General features: G+C 37.3%; 1 protein-coding gene across 3 annotated transcripts in view; it reads right to left on the bottom strand.

The window, feature by feature from the left end:
- The window catches only part of DMD (dystrophin), a 2,282,236-nt gene that overhangs the window by 1,589,258 nt on the left and 670,609 nt on the right, over positions 1 to 22,369 (bottom strand). For all 3 annotated transcript variants that reach the window (XM_059679269.1, XM_059679268.1, XM_059679270.1), the window contains exons 14-16: positions 14,561 to 14,662; positions 14,325 to 14,432; positions 5,934 to 6,113 (exon numbers count right to left, since the gene is read on the bottom strand). In XM_059679269.1, the coding sequence (XP_059535252.1) occupies positions 5,934 to 6,113; positions 14,325 to 14,432; positions 14,561 to 14,662 (390 nt within the window). The remainder of the gene's footprint in view (positions 1 to 5,933; positions 6,114 to 14,324; positions 14,433 to 14,560; positions 14,663 to 22,369) is intronic.

Genomic DNA, 22,369 nt, shown 5'->3' with positions numbered 1-22,369 from the left:
TATAAATTACCACAATAAGTTATAAACCATATGAATAATGTGGTTTATAGATTCACTAAACAGTATGACTTTCCATAGTAGATATGATTTCAGTTAAATGGGGAAAATATTTCAAATCACTTAAAATACATTTAACTTTAAAGTAGTAACTATAATGAATTTTTGACTATCATATTACCTAATTATAATCAAGATAAAAATATGTGCCTCAGGATCACATCATTTAGGAAAGAAACAGTTTGAATTTCAACAAGCATATTTATAAAATATTGAGAGGAAACAGGGTCATCTGAAAACTTAAGTAAGTTAATCCAGGATATATTTCATTTGCTCCCTTTTCTTATTTTAAGTATCCACATAGCAAGGACTATTATTCTTTCTAACTTTTAGAAACAAAAAATAAATTATATAAATATCTAATAACTATGTTGCACACCTGAGACCTACTAGTATATAATATTGTATGTTAACTGTCACTGAAAAATAAATTCGCTTTTTTTAAAAGAAAGTATCTCTACTTTCTTAGGTTGCTTTCACATCAACTTAAGCATCCTCTGCTTGTGTCCAGATATTATTCAAGACAGACCTGACTTAGAAATGCAAGACAGCAGCTCTCACAGTTGATTTTTTATCACATTTTGATCTCTGGCCATGCTACTGTTTTAGAAGGTCAAAATCCCTCAAAGCTTTGACCTGAATAGCAGTCAAAATTTTGGGCACACAATGTTCTTTATATGAGCACAATCAGTTGCTTTGTCATCTCAGTCACAGTTCCTATATCCTACTGAATTTTAACCATTACTAGAATTTTGCTCCTTCTTTGTAGCACCAATTATTTAAAAGGATTTTTTAAAGACTGAGTATATTTTTCCCCCATGAACATGCTGGAAAATATGCATACAAGTAAGCTTTGTTCTCCAAAGTTACGACCTTACCCTCAAAATTCTTGGAATTTTTCTCATGTAATAATTTTGATCTTGTTAAATCTGACATTCAGGAAAGAAAATTGATATCTTTTTTAGTTATAAGATAATATTTCTTTGCTCACTCTATCTCCTTCTAATTCCTCTTTCCCTGGTTAACTACATTTTTTCGTCCTAAGAGCCTCAAGACCCCCAGCTAGAATTTGGATTGGGGCTATGATACTACATTTTTTATAAAAGCCAATGAGCAAAAACTGAAATGAGCTTAAGAATTCAAGGTTAGTGTTCTAGGAAGCAACTTGCCTAATAAATCCATTTATCTGCTTCTGATCTGGTATAGAAGTATACAACTGTTTGAAAATTAACATAATCATAGTGAACCATAATATGCCCTCCAGACTCACTAAACAGTATGCCTTGCATATCCAGAGCACCTTTATTCCCCTCCAAATGCTTTCATGTCTATTGCTTTAATTTATCCTCATCAGATACATGTTGTAATGTATGTTGGACATGACTTTATAAAGAACTAAACAAACCAGAGCTAGTACTGTGTTATTACAGATTGTGAAAAGTTCAAAAGTAAGAGGTTAAATAAGTTGCCCTGGGTTGTGATTTCCTAACTTCTAGACCATCTATACCAGTGGTTCTCAACCTTCCTAATGCCGTGACCCTTTAATACAGTTCCTCATGTTGTGGTGACCCCCAACCATAAAATTATTTTCGTTGTTACTTCATAACTGTAATTTTGCTACTGTTATGAATCATAATGTAAATATCTGATATGCAGGGCGTATTCTCATTGTTACAAATTGAACATAATTAAAGCATAGTGATTAATCACAAAAACAATATGTAATTACATATGTGTTTTCCAATGGTCTTAGGCGACCCCTGTGAAAGGGTCGTTCAACCCTCAAAGGGGTCGCGACCCACAGGTTGAGAACCGCTAATCTATACTAATAAAAGGGTAATACACTAATTAGACTGGACGTCTTCCAGACATCCTTCCGGACAAAAGCCACAGCTGCTGCGAGGGCCCGTGGCATGGGAGAGGCAGCAGTGCGGGCTGGTCCAGCATCATGGCCACTTTCGCAGAGGCCACGAGAGAGGCCACTGCCACTGCTGCCGCCACCGCTGCTGCAGAAGAGGCCTCGGTGCGGGCCAGTACAGCACAGCAGCCCCTTTCGCAGAGGCGGTGCAGGAGAGGCCTCGGCATGGGCTGGTCCAGCACTGTGGCCCCTTTTGCAGAGGCCACAGGATAGGTGGCTAGAGAGAGGCTGCAGAGCGGGCTGGTCCAGCGCCGAGGCCCCTTTCACAGAGTCAGAGGGAGAGGGTGCTGCGTGGTCTGGTCCCAGTGCTGCCACTTCCGCAGAGGCAGTCACAGGGGCAGCAGCGCGGGCCCAGTCCCAGTGCCACGCCTCCGCAGAGGCTGGACGGGGTGCGACCTGCTGTGCCTCAACCTCCCACAAACTCGCCCTGAGCCGACATGGCCCCAGATTGCCCGTGGGCAGGGGGTGGGGCCAGAACTAAGAAGCGAGGCCAAGGGCTGGCAGCCATGGTGGCCAGCAGTGACAATAGCAGTGGGGTGATGGGGTGGCACCTTCCCCTGATCAGCCTGGTAGCCTCCCGCAGAGGGAGGCCAGACTGTGGGAGCGGGCCTAAGCCGTCAGTAGTACATCCCCTGAGGGCTCCTGGGCTATGAGAGGGGGCAGGCTGGGCCGAGGGATCCTCCACCCAGTGCACATTTTTCATGCACCAGGCCTCTAGTTAAAAATAAGGCTTCTAATTTGTTTTTTACTAACTAACATAATAAATTCATAACATTTTGATGAGTTCTCCAACCTCTTCAGAAAGTAGTGGCATTCCAAGGAAATGAGCATAATTCACTACGATATTGCTAGGAAAGTCTCCATTCTCCCTATTTCAGACAGCATTGTGTAAAACCAGGATGTGGGAATTGGCCCATATTTCATTATCTTGCTAATTCAATGTTTTTTAAAAATATGGCCAGTACACTATATGAAAGACTACACACAGATTACTGGCCTGCTGAACGAGATTTTCTCAGCATATAGTCTAGGACTATACATTTTAATCAATTTCCCAGGTGATTATTATGTAGACTCAAGTTTAAAAATTATTGTGCCTAGCAGTGTGGCTCAGTGGTTGAGCATCAACCTATGAACCAGGAGGTCATGGTTTGATCCCCAGCCAGGCCACATGCCCCAGTTGTGGGCTCGGTCCCATGTGGGACATGCAGGAGAGAGTCGATCAATGATTCTCTCTCATCATTGATGTTTCTATCTCTCTCTCCCTTCCTCTCTGAAATTAATTAAAAAGACATTTAGAGATAAAATAAAAACTACTGCAAGTGAAGGAGTGCATGACCTATTGTTAATTTACATCTTCATAAACATATTCCTTTAAAGGGATGTATTTCAAAACAACTTTCTTTATCAAATAATGCCATTTTCTCATAACATAGTAATTATTCATTTTCCAGCAGCAATAATGTATGGAACCAATGGATACATACCAGAAGGGAAAGGGGGTTGAGGGAGGTAAAAGGGGGTAAAGGGGAGATAAGTGGTGATGTGAGGAGACTTGACTTGGTGTGGTGAACACACAGTACAATATACGGATAATGTATTACAGAATTGTACATCTGAAACATATAATTTTATTAACCAATGTCACTCCAATAAATTCAGTAAATTAAAATATAAGATAAAAGTATCAAATGTTCTAATGCCTCACATACTTATTACATAGATGCCAATGGCATTGCAAAGTAGCCATGGCCAGATCACATATAATAAGAAGGATCATATTCTGGTAGTAAAATCACTATTAGATCAAGTTACTGATAAAATAGCCAATGGAAAAGAAATGGAATTTTTATTATTGCCCAATAATTGCACAGGAAGTAATTGTAATTTATATTCTTTCAAAATTTGAATATGAATTTGATTTTAAAAGGAAGCTGAACTGTGATTGAAAATCATGTATTTTTTCCTGATCTTATTTTCTTAACTTGTATGTCTAGAAGCCATATTTCAACCTTCATTTAATCTTTCCATGAACATTTCATAAGTGCAACATACCACATGTCAAATCTCAAGAAAACAAATTCTCTGCCCTGTCTCACAACAGAGGAGATACATGCCTCAAAAGCTACTGAATGTGGTCACTGCTGTAATAGAGATGCATGCATGGTGTACTGAGCTATGAATTGTGACCAATTAATAAAAGGTGGTCTCTATAATGTAGAACAGTATGGCAAAATATGTTAAATACTATTATACATAATGTTAATATTTTGAAAACTACCCATGATCCCACCGTCTGACAACATCAGATAGTAAGTTTCCACTTTTAAAATACCTCGTTTTCTTATATAAACTACCAAAACTTTTAAAGTCTCAACTTTTAACTATACACTGAGTGGCCAGATTATTATGACCACCTGACGTTTGTAGGCAAATTAGCTATAATTTCACCCTGAAGTTGCTAGAGGGCCAGACCATTATAAATAGGGAAGCAGGTTGTTTACCACGACAGAAGTGATTTTTTTCTGAAGATATGGGTAAACAACGCGATTTAACAGCCTTTGAACATGGGATATATTTGAATGTGAGTGGCCAGATTATTATGACCACCTGACGTTGTAGGCAAATTAGCCATACACTGCATCATATGGGATATGGAAGCTGAAGGCCTGCTTGAACACCTTTGCTGTCTGCAGTTACCAAGATAAAACGTCTCCAATTCGCACAGGAACACAAGGATTGGACAGTATAGCATTGGAAAAAAGTCATGTGGTCCGATTAATCACGTTTCCAGTTGCATCATGAAGATAGCAGAGTGAGAATTTGGTGGAAACAGCACGAAAGAATGCACCCCACATGCATGAGTACAACCCTTCAAGCTGGTGGGGGCAGTGTTATGCTTTGGGGCATGTTTTCCTGGCATGATTTGGGCCCTTTAATTCATGTGGAACAACGTCTGAATAGCACAACATACCTAAGTATCATTGCTGATCAAGTTCATCTTATCATGTTGATGGTGTATCCCAATGGAGATGGCTTCTTCCAACAAGACAATGTGCCATGCCATGGTGCTCGTATTGTGCAGGAGAGGTTTCAAGAACATGAGGGAGACTTTACCTTGCTTAGGTGGCCCCCACAATCACCAGATCTCAATCCAAATGAGCATTTGTGGAACCAAGTTAAAAGAGCCATTAGGCAGCTGGTTCCACAACCATCAGATCTCACAGAACTGGACAGTGCTATTCATCAGGCATGGTGTCAGATTCCTTGCATCACCTTTCAACATCTCGTGGAGTCAATGCCAAGAAGAATCGCCTCAGTATTGAAGGCAAAAGGTGGCCCAACGAAGTACTGATGGGGGTGGTCATAATAATGTAGCCACTCAGTGTAAAGTCCAATTATAACACTACAAGTGTAACTTAGATATTTTCCTAATCTAAAGCCAATCTTTATTAAATGTAACTAAGCCACATGATGAATGATTTTATTAATCAACTATCTCTGGCAAAAAGTCCAATGATTAGATTCTCACTTGCACTAGTACAAAGAGGTCTTTAGTGAAATCAAAGGATTTGTGGCCTAGGCTACACGTATCACAAACTTTCCTTGGACAATTAATTTATTTCCTCATGGTTCTGTGAATCTATGGTTTGGGGTTAGTTTGAAGAAACAGTTCCCTAGCATTTTGTATAACTGCTCTAAGTCACTCAGAACCCCATTCCTGCTGAAGTGGGAGCTTTATACTCTAAGGCGATAATTAGTTCAGTCAATTATCACTCTCCCTTCTCACATTCTCCAATATCAAAACATCGATGAGAGCCATGTTTTTATTCAACTGAATACTTGGCAAGGATTAACCCAATGGCATCCTTTGTAGGGTTATAATGTTGTTCTCTTAATGCATTAGATTTCAAAAATAGCAAGGAACATTTATCTTAGGATAATTAGAAGCACTAACCTGTGCTGAACTCTTTTCAAGTTGTTGAACTAAATTATCCCAGCGCTGAGCAAAGTTGTCCAGTCGTGCTTCCATTTTTTGTGTTACTGATGTATTTTTCAGTGTTGCAAGAAGATCTCGGTTAAGTGAGCGGAGTTTGTTCATGTTTTCCTTTTTATTTTCTACATCTGTTTTCAAAACCTTTTAAAAAAAGGAAGAACACAGAATAAGCCTAGGCTACATTTTACAAAACACCCCAGTTTACCTTGTTTTTACATGTATTTTCTGATTTGCAAAGAAAAGATTGTAATTGTGCCTCAAAGGACCAAAGTAGAAAATTAAAATCCCAATAATCTTCCCAAGAAACTTGAAGTTAAAAAAATAAAAGTCAGATGTAGAAAAAACAATATAGGAACTTAAAAGCTACCTTAAAATATTTGAAGAACTGACAAGTAAAAAAAAAGTATCCTTTCTTCAAAAGGCAAAAGAGCGCTCAAAATGTGGAAATTACTTTTTACATTTAACAAAATAGTCAATGGCATGCCTCTTGAATATAGTGAATTTACTTTTAATTTCTAGTCGAATTCAAGTGAAATACCACATGCCAGGAGTACCAAAGAGAAGATGAGCATGGCTAAAAGTCTTCCCATTCTGAAATGCTATAATTATTTGGATAAATTTGCAATATTACTTATTTCTGCAATTTTTACATTTTTCATTATTTGAATATAAAACCTTTGTTATGAAGTTTACTGACAAATATTTTAGCATGCTATTCAATTAATTTTGGTTCATTGAGTACAATTACCTTCTAAAACTAACTTTAGAGTTCATTAAGTAACTGAATATGCCACAAAATCCTTCGGAATGACTTTGCATGTTTTCAAAATACATATGTATTTTATGAAATAATTATATACCATTCTTATTTCCAAACTCACTTCCTGTGGTTAATATGTAATTAATAAACAAAGTGGTGTGTGTGAAATCAGTTTATTCCTTCACTTTTCCTGTCACTTTGGAAAATCTAATTTCCAGCCAAATAGTAGTCCTTGATAAAACTTGTAAACACAGAAGTACAGGAAAGAAAGAGAAAAAATATTTTATGGACCTTTTACAATCCCCTCTTGTTGGTGGTAGCAAGAACAATGAACATAAATAAACTAAGCTGTGAGACCTGTCATTTTAAAACAAACACAAATTTATTTAAGAATGAACATTACATACGGTAAAGTGATTGTCATGAAACAGATGCACCAGTTAATTACTCATAAACTGAAGTAGTAATATTTATACCTTGATTTTGTTTAAATGATGTTAGCTTTCCTTCCATTAAATTTAAGTGCATACTTGGACTAGTATTAAACCAACAATTTATGCTACCTGCCTAGAACTGAGGCCCAAATGCAAATTTTAGTGTAGAGTCTTTCAATTCTCTATGGTGTCTCATTTTCCTTTTATTAACTTTTAGCATTTATTTATTTACTAGAGGCCTTGTGTACGGATTCGTGCACCGGTGGGGTCCCTCGGCCTGGCCTGCGGGCAACTGGCCAAAACCAGCTGTCCAATATTCCCCGAGGGATCTCAGAGTGTAAAAGGGTACTCTGCAAAGTTGTTGTTGCTCAGCAGTTCCTGTGTTGAGCATCTACCCCCTGGTGGTCAGTGCACATCCTAGCTACTGGCCAGTCGGCTGGCCCACGATCGCTTAGGCTTTTATATATATAGAAGATAGATTTATCCTCATTAGAGTAGGATGTGCTTAGAGAGAGGAAGGGAGAGAGGCAGGGAGAAAGGGAGGGAAGAAAGGAGGGAGGTAGGAGGAAGGAGAGACAGAGGGAAGAAAGGAGGGAGGTAGGAGGAAGGAGAGAGAGAAGAGAAACATCGATCCCTTACCCCAACCAGGGCTTAAAGGGCAAGTCATGCATGTGCCTTGACTGGGAATCAAACCCACAACCTTTATGTGCACAAAATGATGCTCTAACCACCTGAGCCACTACAGCTGGGCAGCATGCAATTACTTTATTGTAAGCCATCTCGAGTTGTTTTTGGAAAAAGCGTGATAGAAATAGACATACATTTAAAAATAGAAAGATGTAAATACAATCTTCTTTGGCCTTCTCAAGGTTTAAGGAATGATTTTAAATAACCATATGTGTAAGGCTAAGAGGTGCATCCATTATTTAAACTAAATATGTAATGAGTTGGAAACATTTCAGGCAAGAGTTTGAGTTATGTTTAAAGAACAGGAAATAATTTGCACTGGAAATTTATGGGTAACCTCATGTTACCTAAACAGGTTTTCATAGATGATCTATAAAACTAATTGGATACCCAAAGAGATTTAGTGACAAATGAAACTAAGCCTCCTGTGCTAACACATTAAACCAAATAAAGAAGCATTTGGCGAACATTACAATAATAAAGGGGAAAGTCACCATTAAATAGAATTCGGAAAAATACACTCATGGTAAAGTAAAAAGAGCATTATTATGCAACTGTGGAACTATCGAATCAATATAGTTATCTAAATCTATATAATAAAATTCCTGTACTAACAAAAGCTTCTATCTAGAACTGTGTGTGTTTTTATATTAAATGGCGATGACAGGTTAGTTGTTATGCCTCAATTTGTTTCCTCTCTTTACTTTAGATATCTTCTCCCCCCCCCTCTCCTCTCTCTCTCTCTCTCTCTCTCTCTCTCTCTCTCTCTCTCTCTCTCATCGCTCAGTTCCTGAAGGGGTGTCCTACCATGACCAAAAGAGGCAGAAGACAGGAAGTCCATGGTGGTTTCAGATACACTGGATTATAGTAATCAATTGCCTTCTCTGATCTATCCTTGGATATACATTCTTTTCAGCATGGATTTTATGTGCCCATGTTAAATATCTATGATTTAATTGTTATTAATTATTTGAGTAAAAAAAAAAAAAGAGTCTGCTTATCAAAGCCTGATAATAGGACGTTGAGTACCAAAGAAAAACAGAGTTCTACAAAACTCGGGAGGCATAAGGAAGTTCCAGAAAATTTGTACGTGGTCAGAAAGGATCTTAAAAGAAGGAAAATATTTCATTTTCACAGAAGCCAAGCACCTGTACCTACCTCCAAGGTAGGTAGGAAGGTACAGTCAATAAATCAGATCAGGCAAAGTAGAGATGGCAAGAGATAGCTAAGCTGCTCAAGAAGATCAAATAGAAAAGTTCTATCCCAGTGATGGCAAACCTTTTGAGCTTGGCGTGTCAGCATTTTGAAAAACCCTAACTTAACTCTGGTGCTGTGTCACATATAGAAATTTTTTTGATATTTGCAACCATAGTAAAACAAAGACTTATATTTTTGATATTTATTTTATATATTTAAATGCCATTTAACAAAGAAAAATCAACCAAAAAATGAGTTCGCGTGTCACCTCTGACACGCGTGTCATAGGTTCGCCATCACTGTTCTATCCGGTCAAGGTTAGATGATTTGAAGTGAAAAAAAAAAATGTACACTTACAAAAGGCCCAGGAAGTCTTCAACCTATTCTCATCAGAAGAGTAATGCTAAGACAATTTCTCTTACATAACAAAATTGACTTCTAAACCTATTTTATGTGCAGTTACTTATCTATATATGAGAAGCACTCAATTGATTCAAAGCACCTATTGTTATACTTAGGTAGATTGATCCATTGTGGAGATTCTCAACTTGAGGGAACATCAGAATCTCCTGGAGGGCTTGTTACAATGCAGATTGCTCAGTACTATTTCCAGAGTTTCTGAGTCAGTAGAACTGAGTTGGGGCCTAAGAATTCGCATTTCTACCAAGTTCTCAGGTGTTACTGAAGTAGCTAGTGTGGGGACCACATTGAGAACCAATGAGTCTTTCGGATGAATTCTTTGAGGATGAGAACAGAAACTAAGGTCAAGGTAGCAAGCCCTGGTAAAATAGCACCATCAGTGGGGATTGCTGGGCTCCCAAAAGCATCCCTTCTGTGCCATTTGATCCCATAGGCACCTGAGAGTGTCCTAATTCCACAGGATTCCTGTAGCCCCTGCTCATCATACTCTGTTCGATCAAGCTTCCCAGAGTTGACCTTCCCTGGCAACCATGACCGGTCCTTCCCAGCATCTTGTACACATCCCCAGGAATATCTCTCTTGCATGTTTGGGCCTCCCCATGATAGCCTACATTTTTCTATCAGCTTAGAATTCCCCTCGTAAAGGGTACAGTTTCTTCTCTCCTTTTCTTTTTACCCTTTACAGCAAATAAAACTTCAAGTTTTACCATAATAAAATATACCTAAGCAACTTGGATAAAACTATAGATCTATAGGAAATGAAATACTTGTCTCCTCACCCCCCACCTCAAATAAAAAGTAGGATAAAATCCCATGGGTTAATAGTGATAATATTTCAAAACTAATTACATTGATTGTAAATAAAAGAGATTTTTTAGTACATGGTATCTATACTTAGGTATGTAGTAGGAACTAGTGGCAGATGGCACCTGTTTTGGGTCTCAGATTGTGACATATTTTAATGAACATTAAATTCTTATTCACTGCCTGAGTCAGCAGGGGAATTTTACCTCAAAGTCTATACCAGCTGTCAGGTTTTGTTAATTGGCTTAAACTATCAAATGTAAGAATTATCCATAACATATTTTCACTTTTCTCACAAGTAAGATGACATAATTTGAATTTTAATCATACTGGAAAACTATTGAGACTTTGCTAATAGAGCATTTTCATGGCCCTAAGGCAAATAAGTCTTTTATACACAAAAATGTCAATATAGTGACATATGATTGTTCAAAATGACATTTCTTGATTACTGTTAGTTTTTGTCAAGGAATCAAATGATATGACAAGTTTTGAAATGGTTTAGAAAGCCTGTACTTGAGTATTGATGTCTTAGTGCTCATTTTAACTCTGCTACTAATGTTCTATGATGCCTTATATAAATGCCATGCGTTTTTTCCTGGGCCTTAATTTCCTTTTCTGAAATAAACTTGTCTCTCTCCTCCTCTTCACACCCAATGCTACTTTAGATTAGCTCTTCTAACTGGTCTCCTTACTACCAAAAGTCTTACTACTACCGAGTATTACAAAAATGCAAATATAATTGTTATCAAACTCTCAATGGCTTCCCATCAGCTGCAGAACAAAACTGCAAATATATCACTGATATTTTTGAATTCTGTTGAAACCTTTCTTTTGTCATATAATCACTCAAGAAAACATATATTCTTTGAGGAATGATTTCATATCAATAACAAGCTGGCCTGTAATAATCAGTAATAAAATAGTGAATCTATTTTAAATTAAAAGCCTAAAGATTAGTAATTATGCAAAAAAATGTATGGATACAAGTAAATATATTTAAAATGATACAAATTTAACAAGGAAAATTTCTTGAAGAACAGCTTTTAAAGTAAATGATTTAATTACTGTGAAGTGTAATAAAGAATATCAATACAGAGACAGATTAATTTAGATAAAATTACGAAACATCCTATATAATAGAATGGTAATATACAAATTGACCCTAACAGCAGAACGACCAGAACAACCGCTGGACCAGTCACTATGAGGCGCACTGATCACCTCTTGGACTCTTTCTCTGGCCAGCAGGCTTCGATCACCTGATGGCTACCCATGGCAGGGGCGGGGCCAGAGAGTGGGAGGGAACAGCTGACCACTTGGTCCCTTCCCCCAGCTGTCAGGCACCGATAACCTGATGGCGAACAGGGAACCAAGGGTGGGTGGCAGCAGGGGGCGGGGTGGCTACAGGCAGCTGGGTAAGATGGCCCTGATCGCAGGCCAGGCCTAGGGACCATAACTGCACATGAATTTTGTGTGCCAGGCCTCTAGTCCTACATAATAATCCTACATAATAAAGAGGTAATATGCTAATTGACCATCACTCCAACACACAAGATGGCCCCTTCATGCGGTCAAAGATGGTCACTTCCGTGTGGACACAAGATGGCCACCACAGTTAGGGGGGACCAGGCCTGCAGGGGAGGGCAGTTGGGGGGGACCAGGCCAGCAAGGGAGGACTGTTAGGAAATTCGGGTTAGCAGGGGAGCAGTTAGGCATTGATCAGGCTGGCAGGGGAGTGGTTAGGGGTGATCAAGCTGGCAGGCAGAAGCGGTTAGGGGCAATCAGGCAGGTTGGCAGGTGAGCAGTTGGGAGCCAGCAGTCCTGGATTGTGAGAGGCACATTCCTCGAGGGGTCCCAAATTGGAGAGGGTGCAGGTTGGGCTGAGGGACACACACAAACACCCTCCCCATGCACGAATTTCATGCACCAGGCCTCTAATTATTTATAATAGACTTTTGTTTTATATTAGAGTTGACATCATGTTAGCACTTAATAGAACTGATCTATAAAAAATCAAAAATAAATCCTAATTATGCAATATTTTACTTTAAAAATAAAGTTTACTATTAGACTGGCCTCTTCTTTTTTTTTTTTCCTTTTTTTTATTGCTTAAAGTATTACAAAGGGTATTACATATGTGTCCATTTTATCCCCCCGCCCTAGACAGTCCCCCTAGCCTCCCCTATCCCCCAGTGTCTTATGTCCATTGGTTATGCTTATATGCATGCATACAAGCCCTTTAGTTGATCTCTTACCCCCCTACCTCCTGCCCCCCAACCCTCCCCGACCTTCCTGCTGCAGTTTGACAATCTGTTTGAGGCAGCTCAGCCTCTGTATCTATTATTGTTCAAAAGTTTAGAATGGTCTCTATTGTCCATGAATGAGTGAGATCATGTGGTATTTTTCCTTTATTGACTGGCTTATTTCACTTAGCATAATGCTCTCCAGTTCCATCCATGCCGTTGCAAATGGTAAGAGTTCCTTCCTTTTTAGAGCAGCATAGTATTCCATCGTGTAGATGTACCACAGTTTTCTAATCCATTCATCTACTGATGGGCACTTAGGCTGTTTCCAGATCTTAGCTATGGTGAATTGTGCTGCTATGAACATAGGGGTGCATATATCCTTTCTGATTGGTGTTTCTGGTTTCTTAGGATATATTCCTAGAAGTGGCCTCTTCTTTACTAGAAAATAGTAGGATTAATAGTGAAAGAGAAGTTTTAGAGATGTTTTTTAAATCCTGTAAAATTCATCTCACTGAAAAATCTTAATGAAGACTTCCCTAATGGTATTTGCTCTGCCAAAGTTCCCTTAGTTATCAAAGCATAGGCACTTATAATCAATGACATTGGTTTGTTTTAATATTTTTTCCTTGCTTCCCAAACTAGGGTAAAAGCTTTTTATATGTGAGGATAATCATCTCTTACACTTCTGATATTTCCCAGAGAACTACTGAAGTGTATTACTTTAGACATATTCTGAGTACCTTTTAGGTTACTTTTTTTTAATTTTAAAGAAAATTAGGGAGCCCTGGCTAGTTTTGCTCAGTGAATAGAGCATCAGCCTGTGGACTGAAGGGTCCCAGGTTTGATTCTGGTCAAGGGCACATGCCTAGGTTGTGGGCTTAGTCCCCAGTAGGGGACGTGCAGGAGGCAGCCAATCAATGATTCTCTCTAATCATTGATGTTTCTGTCTCTCTTTCCCTCTCCCTTCCTTTCCTTTCTGAAATCAATAAAGATATATTAAAAAAGAGAAAATTAGGGAGAGAGAGAAAGAAAGAGAGGGAGGGAGAGCGGGAAGGGGAGAGAGAGAGAGAGAGAGAGAGAGGGAGAGAGATAGAGAGAGAGAGAGAGATTGACTGATTGTTCTACTTATTTATGCATTCATTGGTTGACTCTTGTATATGCCCTGACTGGGGATCAAACCCACCAACTTGGCATATTGGGATAACCCTCTAACTAAAGTCTTATTTCAGATGTGCTATATTTTTTCAAGAGTGTAATTTTGTTTTAGAAAACAAGGTTGAAAATCTACCTATATCTTATGGAATTAATGTTTATATACCTACAAAATTCATATGTTGAAGGCCTAACTCCCCAATATGACAATATTAGGAGGTGGGCTTTTGGGAGGTAATTAGGCTTAGTTGAGGTCTTGAGAGTAGAGCCCCCATGATGGGATTAGTACCCTTTTAAAAAGGGAAGAGACACCTCCATTTCTACCAGGTGAGGATACAGCAAAAAGGTGCTGTCTGGAAGCCAGAAAAAGGGCCTCAACAAGAGGCGAGAACCTTGATCTTGTATTTCCCAGCTTCCAGAACTATGCAATATAAATATCTGTTGTCTAAGCCACCCAGTCTATGATATTTTGTTAGCTTTTCCTATTTTAATTAAGAAAAGTAACTATATGATATAGTTAAACAGACTGATCTAAGCAAGAACAATGAACATTTGGTTTAGGATAGGAAGAATGGAAGGATGAAATAATGGTGTTCATATAAACCCCTGGGATTTTTAAAAACATGACTGAAAGATAAAAAATACATACGGCCAGCTTTTGAAGACTTGATAACTTTTCACTTTGATCCTTAAAGCCACTTGTGTGAAGCTTGCTCACTGCATCTTCTTTTTCTGAAAGCCATGTACTAAAAAGGCACTGAAGGAAATTAAATAATTCCCAAAAAGAAAACAAATCATTATTAAAGTAGATTATCACATTTTTTTCATTTATTCATTTAACATTTTTCCATGTCTTTCACTGATACATTTTCCCACATGACTCACCTGTTCTTCAGTAAAACGCTGCCATTTTAGAAGTATGTCTTGTAAAAGAACCCAGCGATCTTCTGTCCACCTACAGATGTTTGCCCATCGATCTCCCAGTACCTGGGAAAAGACAACCCACCACAATGTCATCAAACAATTAACTGTTAACTGAATTCCATTCAAAATGGCCTAATGATTTAAATATCTAATTTTGAGCCTCCAATACCAGTATATACTAGGAGTTGCAAAGAACACCCTCCCTGCTTCTGCTTATGATCAATAAACACTGCTCCTTTAGCTTGTCTTTGATTATTTCACTCTTTCACCTTACATTGAAAAGCAAAGATACTTACAAGAAATCTGAAGCCATTATCATACCACTGTTTGAAGTCTCTTCACAGTAAATGTATGACAGCAAAGTCATAAATATAGAAGTAAAGTGCATTTTGCATTGATAGTATGACAATGTGTTATTTTCTTAGGTCAGAAAATATACCCCAAAGAATAAAACTCTATTACTCTATTTAATGGATTCCTAAGAATACCCTTATTTGAAGTGATCCTGTATAATTAGTGTTATATATATATTGATTGGAGAATAAAATCATCAGTAACAAATTTTATGCACACGTGCATTTTTTAAACTCTGGATTATTGTTATAAACTATTAAAAATGACTATATCTCCAAACAAGTCTAGTGATAAAATTGTAATATTGTCTGAGTAATAACTGCCCGTCTTTAGCATGTCACAAATGTCTTCGTGCACTCTATTTTAATATGTAACAAAAACCAAGTACCAATGGTTTTTACATAATTAAATATATTGTAATGCTTTCTGCACAAAGGAAGTGTTTTATGACCAAAAAAATGTATCATTTATTTCAACTCTATTATGATGCACTTTAGAGACTAAAATTTCAACTCTTTTGACTTTCTTCATAAATAACAGAATTATTTTCAAATACCTATTGGATCTTTAAAACTAGACTGATCGTAATTAGATGTAATACAGTGATCATTTCGTAGTGTATGCAAAGATCAGATTATTATGTTGTATAACTAAAACTAATATAATGGCATATACCAATCCTACCTTAATAAAAATAATAAAATTAAATGTCTTTATACAATAAAAAAATTAAGTATCTCAAAATATGGACAGGTTTTATTTTATATAGAATTAGAGCTAGAAGAAAAACATTTGTTACTTATACATTTTTACAAATATATTTGGCTTCTAAGATAAGCCTCATCATAATTTCTACATTACTTGATGCCCCATGTTTGGACTGATTCACCTAGAAGATATTAATATATTATTCAAATAATACAATATAATTAGCATCAGGACAAAATCCATCTATTCCTAGGTGGCTTTGAAACCCCTAATTTTTCAAATATTTGTTTAATCTACCACCTTTTTTTAAGTATTACATATATCTCCTTTTTCCCCTATGGACCTCTCCCCAGCCATTACCACCCCTCCAGCACATGCTCTCACACCCCCACCAGTGTATGTATCCACTGGTTATGCTTATATGCATGCATACAAGTCCTTTGGTTGATCTCTAACCTGACCCCCACCCTCCCCAACCCTCCCTCTGAGGATTGACAGTTGGTTCAATGCTTCCTTGTCTCTGGATCTATTTTTGTTCGTCAGTATCTGTTATTCATTATATTCCACAAATGAGTGAGATCATGTGATATTTATCTTTCTCTGACTGGCTTATTTTGCTTAGCATAATGCTCTCCATGTCCATCCATGCTGGTGGGAATGGTAAGAGTTCTTTCTTTTTTAAAGCAGCATAGTATTCCATTGTGTAGATCAGGGGTCCTCAAACTACGGCCCGCGGGCCACATGCAAATACAAATATTGTATTTGTTCCCATTTTGTTTTTTTACTTCAAAATAAGATATGTGCAGTGTGCATAGGAATTTGTTCATAGTTTGTTTGTTTTTTAAACTATAGTCTGGCCCTCCAACGGTCTGAGGGACAGTGAACTGGCCCCATGTTTAAAAAGTTTGAGGACCCCTGTTGTAGATGCACCACTGTTTTGTAATCCACTCATCTGCTGGTGGGCACTTAGGCTGTTTCCAGATCTTCTCTATGGTAAACTGTGCTGCTATGAATATGGGGATGCATATATCCTTTCTGATTGGTGTTTCTGATTTCTTGGGATATATTCCTAGAAGTGGGATTACTGGGTCAAATGGAAGTTCCATTTTTAATTTTTTGAGGAAACTTCATACTGTTTTCCACAGTGGCTGCACCAGTCTGTATTCCCACCAGCAGTGCACGAGGGTTCCTTTTTCTGCACATCCTCACCAGCACTTGTCATTTGTTCATATGTTGATGATAGCCATTCTGACAGGTGTGAGATGGTACCTCATTGTCATTTTGATTTGCATCTCTGGGATGATTAGTGACTTTGAGCATGTTTTCATGTCACTTGGCCTTCTGTATGTCCATTTTTGAAGTGTCTAATTAGGACATTTGCCCATTTTTTATTGAATTGGTTATCTTCCTTTTGTTAAGATGTATGAGTTCCCTATAAATTTTGGAGATTAGACCCTTATAAGATATAACATTGGCAAATATGTTATCCCATGCAGTGGGCTTTCTTGTTGTTTTGTTAATGGCTTCTTTTTCTGTGCAGAAACTTTTTATTTTGAAGTAGTCTCATTTATTTTCTCCTTAGTTTCCACTGCCCTAGGAGCTGTATTGGTAAAGATATTGCTACGACACATGTCTGATATTTTGCTGTCTATGAATTCTCATAAGATTTTTATGGTTTCGTCTTACGTTTAAGTCCTTTAACCATTTTTACTTTATCTTTGTGTATGGTGTAAGTTGGTGGTCTAGTTTATTTATTTTTTTTGTATGTATCTGTCCAATTTTCCCAACACCATTTATTGAAGAGACCGTCTTGACTTCATTGTACATTCTTGCCTCCTTTGTTAAATATTAATTGAGCATAATCGCTTGGGTTGATTTCTGGGTTCTATGTTCGGTTCCATTGGTCTATATGTCTGTTTTTGTGCTAGTACCAGGAGGCTTTGAGAACAGTGGCTTTGTAATATAGCTTGATATCTGGTATTGTGATCCCTCCAATTTTGTTCTTCTTTCTCAGGATCACTGTGGCTACACGGGGTCTTTTTTTTTCAATATGAATTTTTGGAGAGATTGCTCTCGGTCTGTGAAATATGCTGTTGGTATTTTAATGGGGATTGAATTGAATCTATACATTGCTTTGGGTAGTATGGGCATTTTAATGATGTTGATTCTACCAATCCATGAACACGGTATATTCTTCCATTTGTCTATGTCTTCCTCTTTCTCTTTTTTCGCTGTTTTCCAAGTACAGGTCTTTTACCTCCTTAGTTAAGTTTATTCCTAGGTACCTTAATTTTTTTTGTTGCAATGGTAAACGGGATTGGTTTTTTAGTTTCTCTTTCTGTGAGTTCATTATTGGTATATAAAAAGCCATGGATGTTTGGATGTTAATTTTGTATCCTGCTACATTGCCGAATTCACTTATTAAGTCCAGTAGCTTTTTGATGGGGTCTTTAGGGTTTTCTATGTACAATATAATGTCATCTGCAAATAATGACAGTTTTATTTCTTTTCCCATTTGGATGCCTTTTATTTCTTCTTCTTGTCTGATCACTATGGCTAATCTACCATCTTTTCAAAAAGGGAGTTCTGCACATGAGTAAAGAGTACGTAATGGACATTTTACTACATCATAAAATGATCATGTACTCATGCAGTTCATTCACAGTGAGTTTCCAGGTGTTTTGTTTTTTTCAGGAATATGAAAATGTTATTGCTTTCAGCATAATGTAACTGATTTTTATATTTTTTATAATTTCACTCTCTACTCTACTCTTTTTCAAAGATATTAGTTTATGAAAGAAGCCATAGCACTGAAATAGTGATGCAAGATATCCACAGCAAATGCACTATCATAAATCAATCAATTCGGCAATATTAGCCATTTAATTATTACAAGCTGGTAGTTGGGATTTTTTTTTCTAAAATGTATTAGAAGTTCTTTTAGTGAACTCCTAGTGGTCATGTCAGTATGTATCAGGTAAAATGGCATTTAATATATCTATTAATGGATTACTTGTGAAAAAATTAACTTCAAATAGAGAAAATCTTACTCCTTAGCCATGAAGTATGCCATCTATCTTATTTGAGATGTAATATAAAAGGGAAAATTGCAGCCCTTCACAATCTCAGTGGAGGTGGGAGTTAAAGGGGAAAGGAATAAACTCAAACTGTAGTATCAATGAAAGAAAATGAACTGACACTTCCAAGTAGATATAGCAGCCATTTTCTCATACTATAAGACACACAAATGCAGTATCCACTTAAATAGCATCTTAGGTTTGTAATCTTATAAATGGATGCTTACAATTATTTATTTGTGGAGAATATCCTATAAAACAAATCCCAAAATAACATCCATATACTAAATTGCTCAAGAATATTAAATTTAGTCCATCTAAACTCAGTGGTTGTGCATCGACCCAGGAACCAAGAGGTCACCAGTTCCATTCCCAGTCAGGGCACATGCTGGGTTATAGGATCAGTCCCCAGTAGAGGGCATGCAGAAGGCAGCTGATCAATGAATTTCTCTCATCATTGATGTTCCTCTCTCTCACTTTCCCTTTCTCTCTCTGAAATCAATAAAAAATATTTTTAAAAGAATATTAAATTTGTAGAAATTCCAAAATGTATTAATATGATATATTTTACATTATGGTTTTTTTCACTATATGATTGGGTCACACAAAACTAATAATAAATATTCTTTTAGTTACATAGTTAATATAGTTTAGACAACTATTTTAAGAATCTTATTAAATACCCTTTGTCTTCAAATAATTATAATAGATAATTTTAATAATTCATTAAGCAGGTATATTATTCAGTCAGTATTTAATTTAAGTTACAGTAAATGATAGCCTCTACCTCATTTATTTGTCAATCATGATTTTATTTTAACAACAAATATTAACTGAACACATACTATATGCCCCAATTTAACAAAATAGAAATGTAATAGACCGAACTGCATGTCCCCCTAAAATTCATATGTTGAAGCACTGTCCCCTATAATCCAAAATGCAACTCTTTTGGGAAATACGGCCTTTAAATATAGCTTTTTTACGATAAAATGAGGGGAGAGTGACTTCAGAAGAATGGCACACCTTTTCTTCTCCCCCTGAAATTTCAACAAGTTAACCAACTATAATTCAACAAAGAAATCTCTCCTCAACACAGACACAACCTGAGAGACCTGCACACTGAAATATCTAAAGGTGGGCAACCAGGAATAAATAGGACGATAAGAAGGGAGGAAAGCACAGACAGCCTGTAAACACAGTTCTATAGCCAAGAGTTCATGGCTCCGCTGGCCAGAAGAGGGGAGAAATCCAGCAGTAGCAGGTGCTTCCTTCAGCCAGGAGGAACAGAGATCTTTGGGGGACAGTCTAGCAGGGTGAGCAGAATGGAGCAAACAGTGACTGAGTCAGAAGACATCTGACAGAGCATGGGATTCTGCTCTGTGGCTTTCTACTGTTGGTCTGAGTGGTGGTGCTCAGACAAAGAAAAAGAACCACAAAGCCATACTGCTACTTGGATTCACCTCCTGTTGCCCTTGGAGTCGGGTCCAGGAACATATTATCTGTAAACCAAGAGCTGTTGCAGTAGAACTGCTGTTTCCCTCTGTGACTTATCCCCAGGAGGGATCCGTAGAGTAGGACTTCGTGGAGGTCAGGGGTTACCATTACTGTGATGGCTAAACAAACCCCACCTCCAAGCAGCACAGCTGTATTGTCTTTTGGAAGACTCAAAGGTTCCAGAATGGGAGTCCACAGAGGTAACAAATCTTGCAATTCTTCACCAACTACTGGAAAATAGTAGAAAGAACTATTTATCTCTGGTTACTCAGAGATAAATGAGAAACCAAAGGAAGACAGCAAATACCACTAAGCACCGTAACAAGGATGACAGAAAGAAAATAAAAAAAATCACAAGAAAGCTAGTTGGAACAAATGGAAATATGTGATATAAATGACAGAGATTTCATGAAAATATTCAATGAGATGGAAGAAAATAACAACAGGCAATCAAGTACAATCAGAAAACAAATCAATGAATAAAATGAGTACCTTACCAAAACGACTAAAACTTTAAAAAAGAACCAATCCGAAATCCTGGAAATGAGAACCAACCAGATAAAGGAAAGAACTAGTGACATTGAAGATAGTAATGAAGAAGTGATGTAGAGGGAAGGAGAGAGAGAGACTGGAACATAAATAGAAGTGAAAAAACACTATGAGACCTATCTGATTGCATCAGAAAAAGCAATATTAGAATCATGGGCATTGTGGAGGAGGAAGAGAAGGAGCATGGAATGGTGAGTCTATTCAAACAAATATTTGGTGTGAATTTTCCAAATCTATGGAAAGAACTAGATCTTCAAATCCAAGAAGTAAACTGAACATCTAGTTACCTCAATCCAAAGAGGCCCTCTCCAAGGCACTAGGTATTAAAGCTGTCAAAAATTAATGTCTAAGAAAAAATTCTCCAAGTAGCCATGGAAAAGAAGGAAATGATCTACAAAGGAAAATCTACCAGGATTTCATCCAACTTCTCAACAGAAACTCTACAAGCCAAAACAGAGTGGAACCAAATATCCAAACGTCTGGAAAAGAGAAATTACCAGCCTCAAATAATATATCCAGCAAAATTATCATTTAAATATGAAGGAGAAATAAAGAAGTTCCCAGACATACAGAAGCTGAGGGGGTTTATCACTAGAAAATATCCATTGCAGAAAATACTCAAGATAGTTATTCTACCTAAAACAAAGCAAAGAACATAAGGTCACAACACTATGAGTAAAATCACAAAAAAATCTTACAGCACAAACAGGGAAAATTTGTGTCAACAAAAACATAAAAGAGAAAAGGGGATAGGTCTGAACTGACAAAGAAAGATGAAGATCAGATGTACACAAAAGAAAAAAAAAGTCAACTATGCTGTGGTAAAAAAGAAGGAATTCTTACCATTTGCAACAGCATGGATGGAACCAGAGAGCATTATGCTAAGCAAAATAAGCCAGTCAGAGAAAGATAAATATCACATGATCTCACTCATTTGTGGAATATAATGAACAACATAAACTGATGAACAAAAACAGATCCAGAGAGAGAAGCATTGATCAGACCATCAAACCTCAGAGGGAAGCTAGGGGAGGGTGGGGGTAAGGGAGAGAGATCAACCAAAAGACTTGTACACATGCATATAAGCCTAACCAATGGACACAGACACCAGGGGGTGAGGGCATGAGTGGGGCGGGGTGGAGGGGCAATGGGGGGATAAGGACACATATGTAATACCTTAATCAATAAAGAAAAAAAATAAATTAAATTTAAAAAGAGTATATATACAACTTCATTTTTTATAAACCTAATGGAAACCACACACAAAAATCCCCAAACCAGGACACATAGCTTAAAAAATAGGAAAGAAGTATGGAATAACACCAAACAAAACAATGGACAGAAACATAAAGGAAAAGAACCAACGGAGGCACAGACAGAACAGAAAATAAAAGATAAAATGGCTATAGGAAATCCTCATACATCAATAATTACTCTAAATATAAACAGTCTGAAATCACCAATAAAGAAGCATAGAGTAGCAGAGATGATAAAAAAAAGGCCAAAACAAATAATATGAAAGCCCTATATACTGAAAATTAGAAAGCATTATTAAAAGAGATTGGCAAGACACAACAAAATGGAA

The sequence above is a fragment of the Myotis daubentonii genome, chromosome X (genome assembly GCF_963259705.1).
Source record: "Myotis daubentonii chromosome X, mMyoDau2.1, whole genome shotgun sequence".
NCBI classification, from domain to species: Eukaryota; Metazoa; Chordata; class Mammalia; order Chiroptera; family Vespertilionidae; genus Myotis; species Myotis daubentonii.
This window is presented reverse-complemented; position numbering and strand designations above follow the sequence as displayed.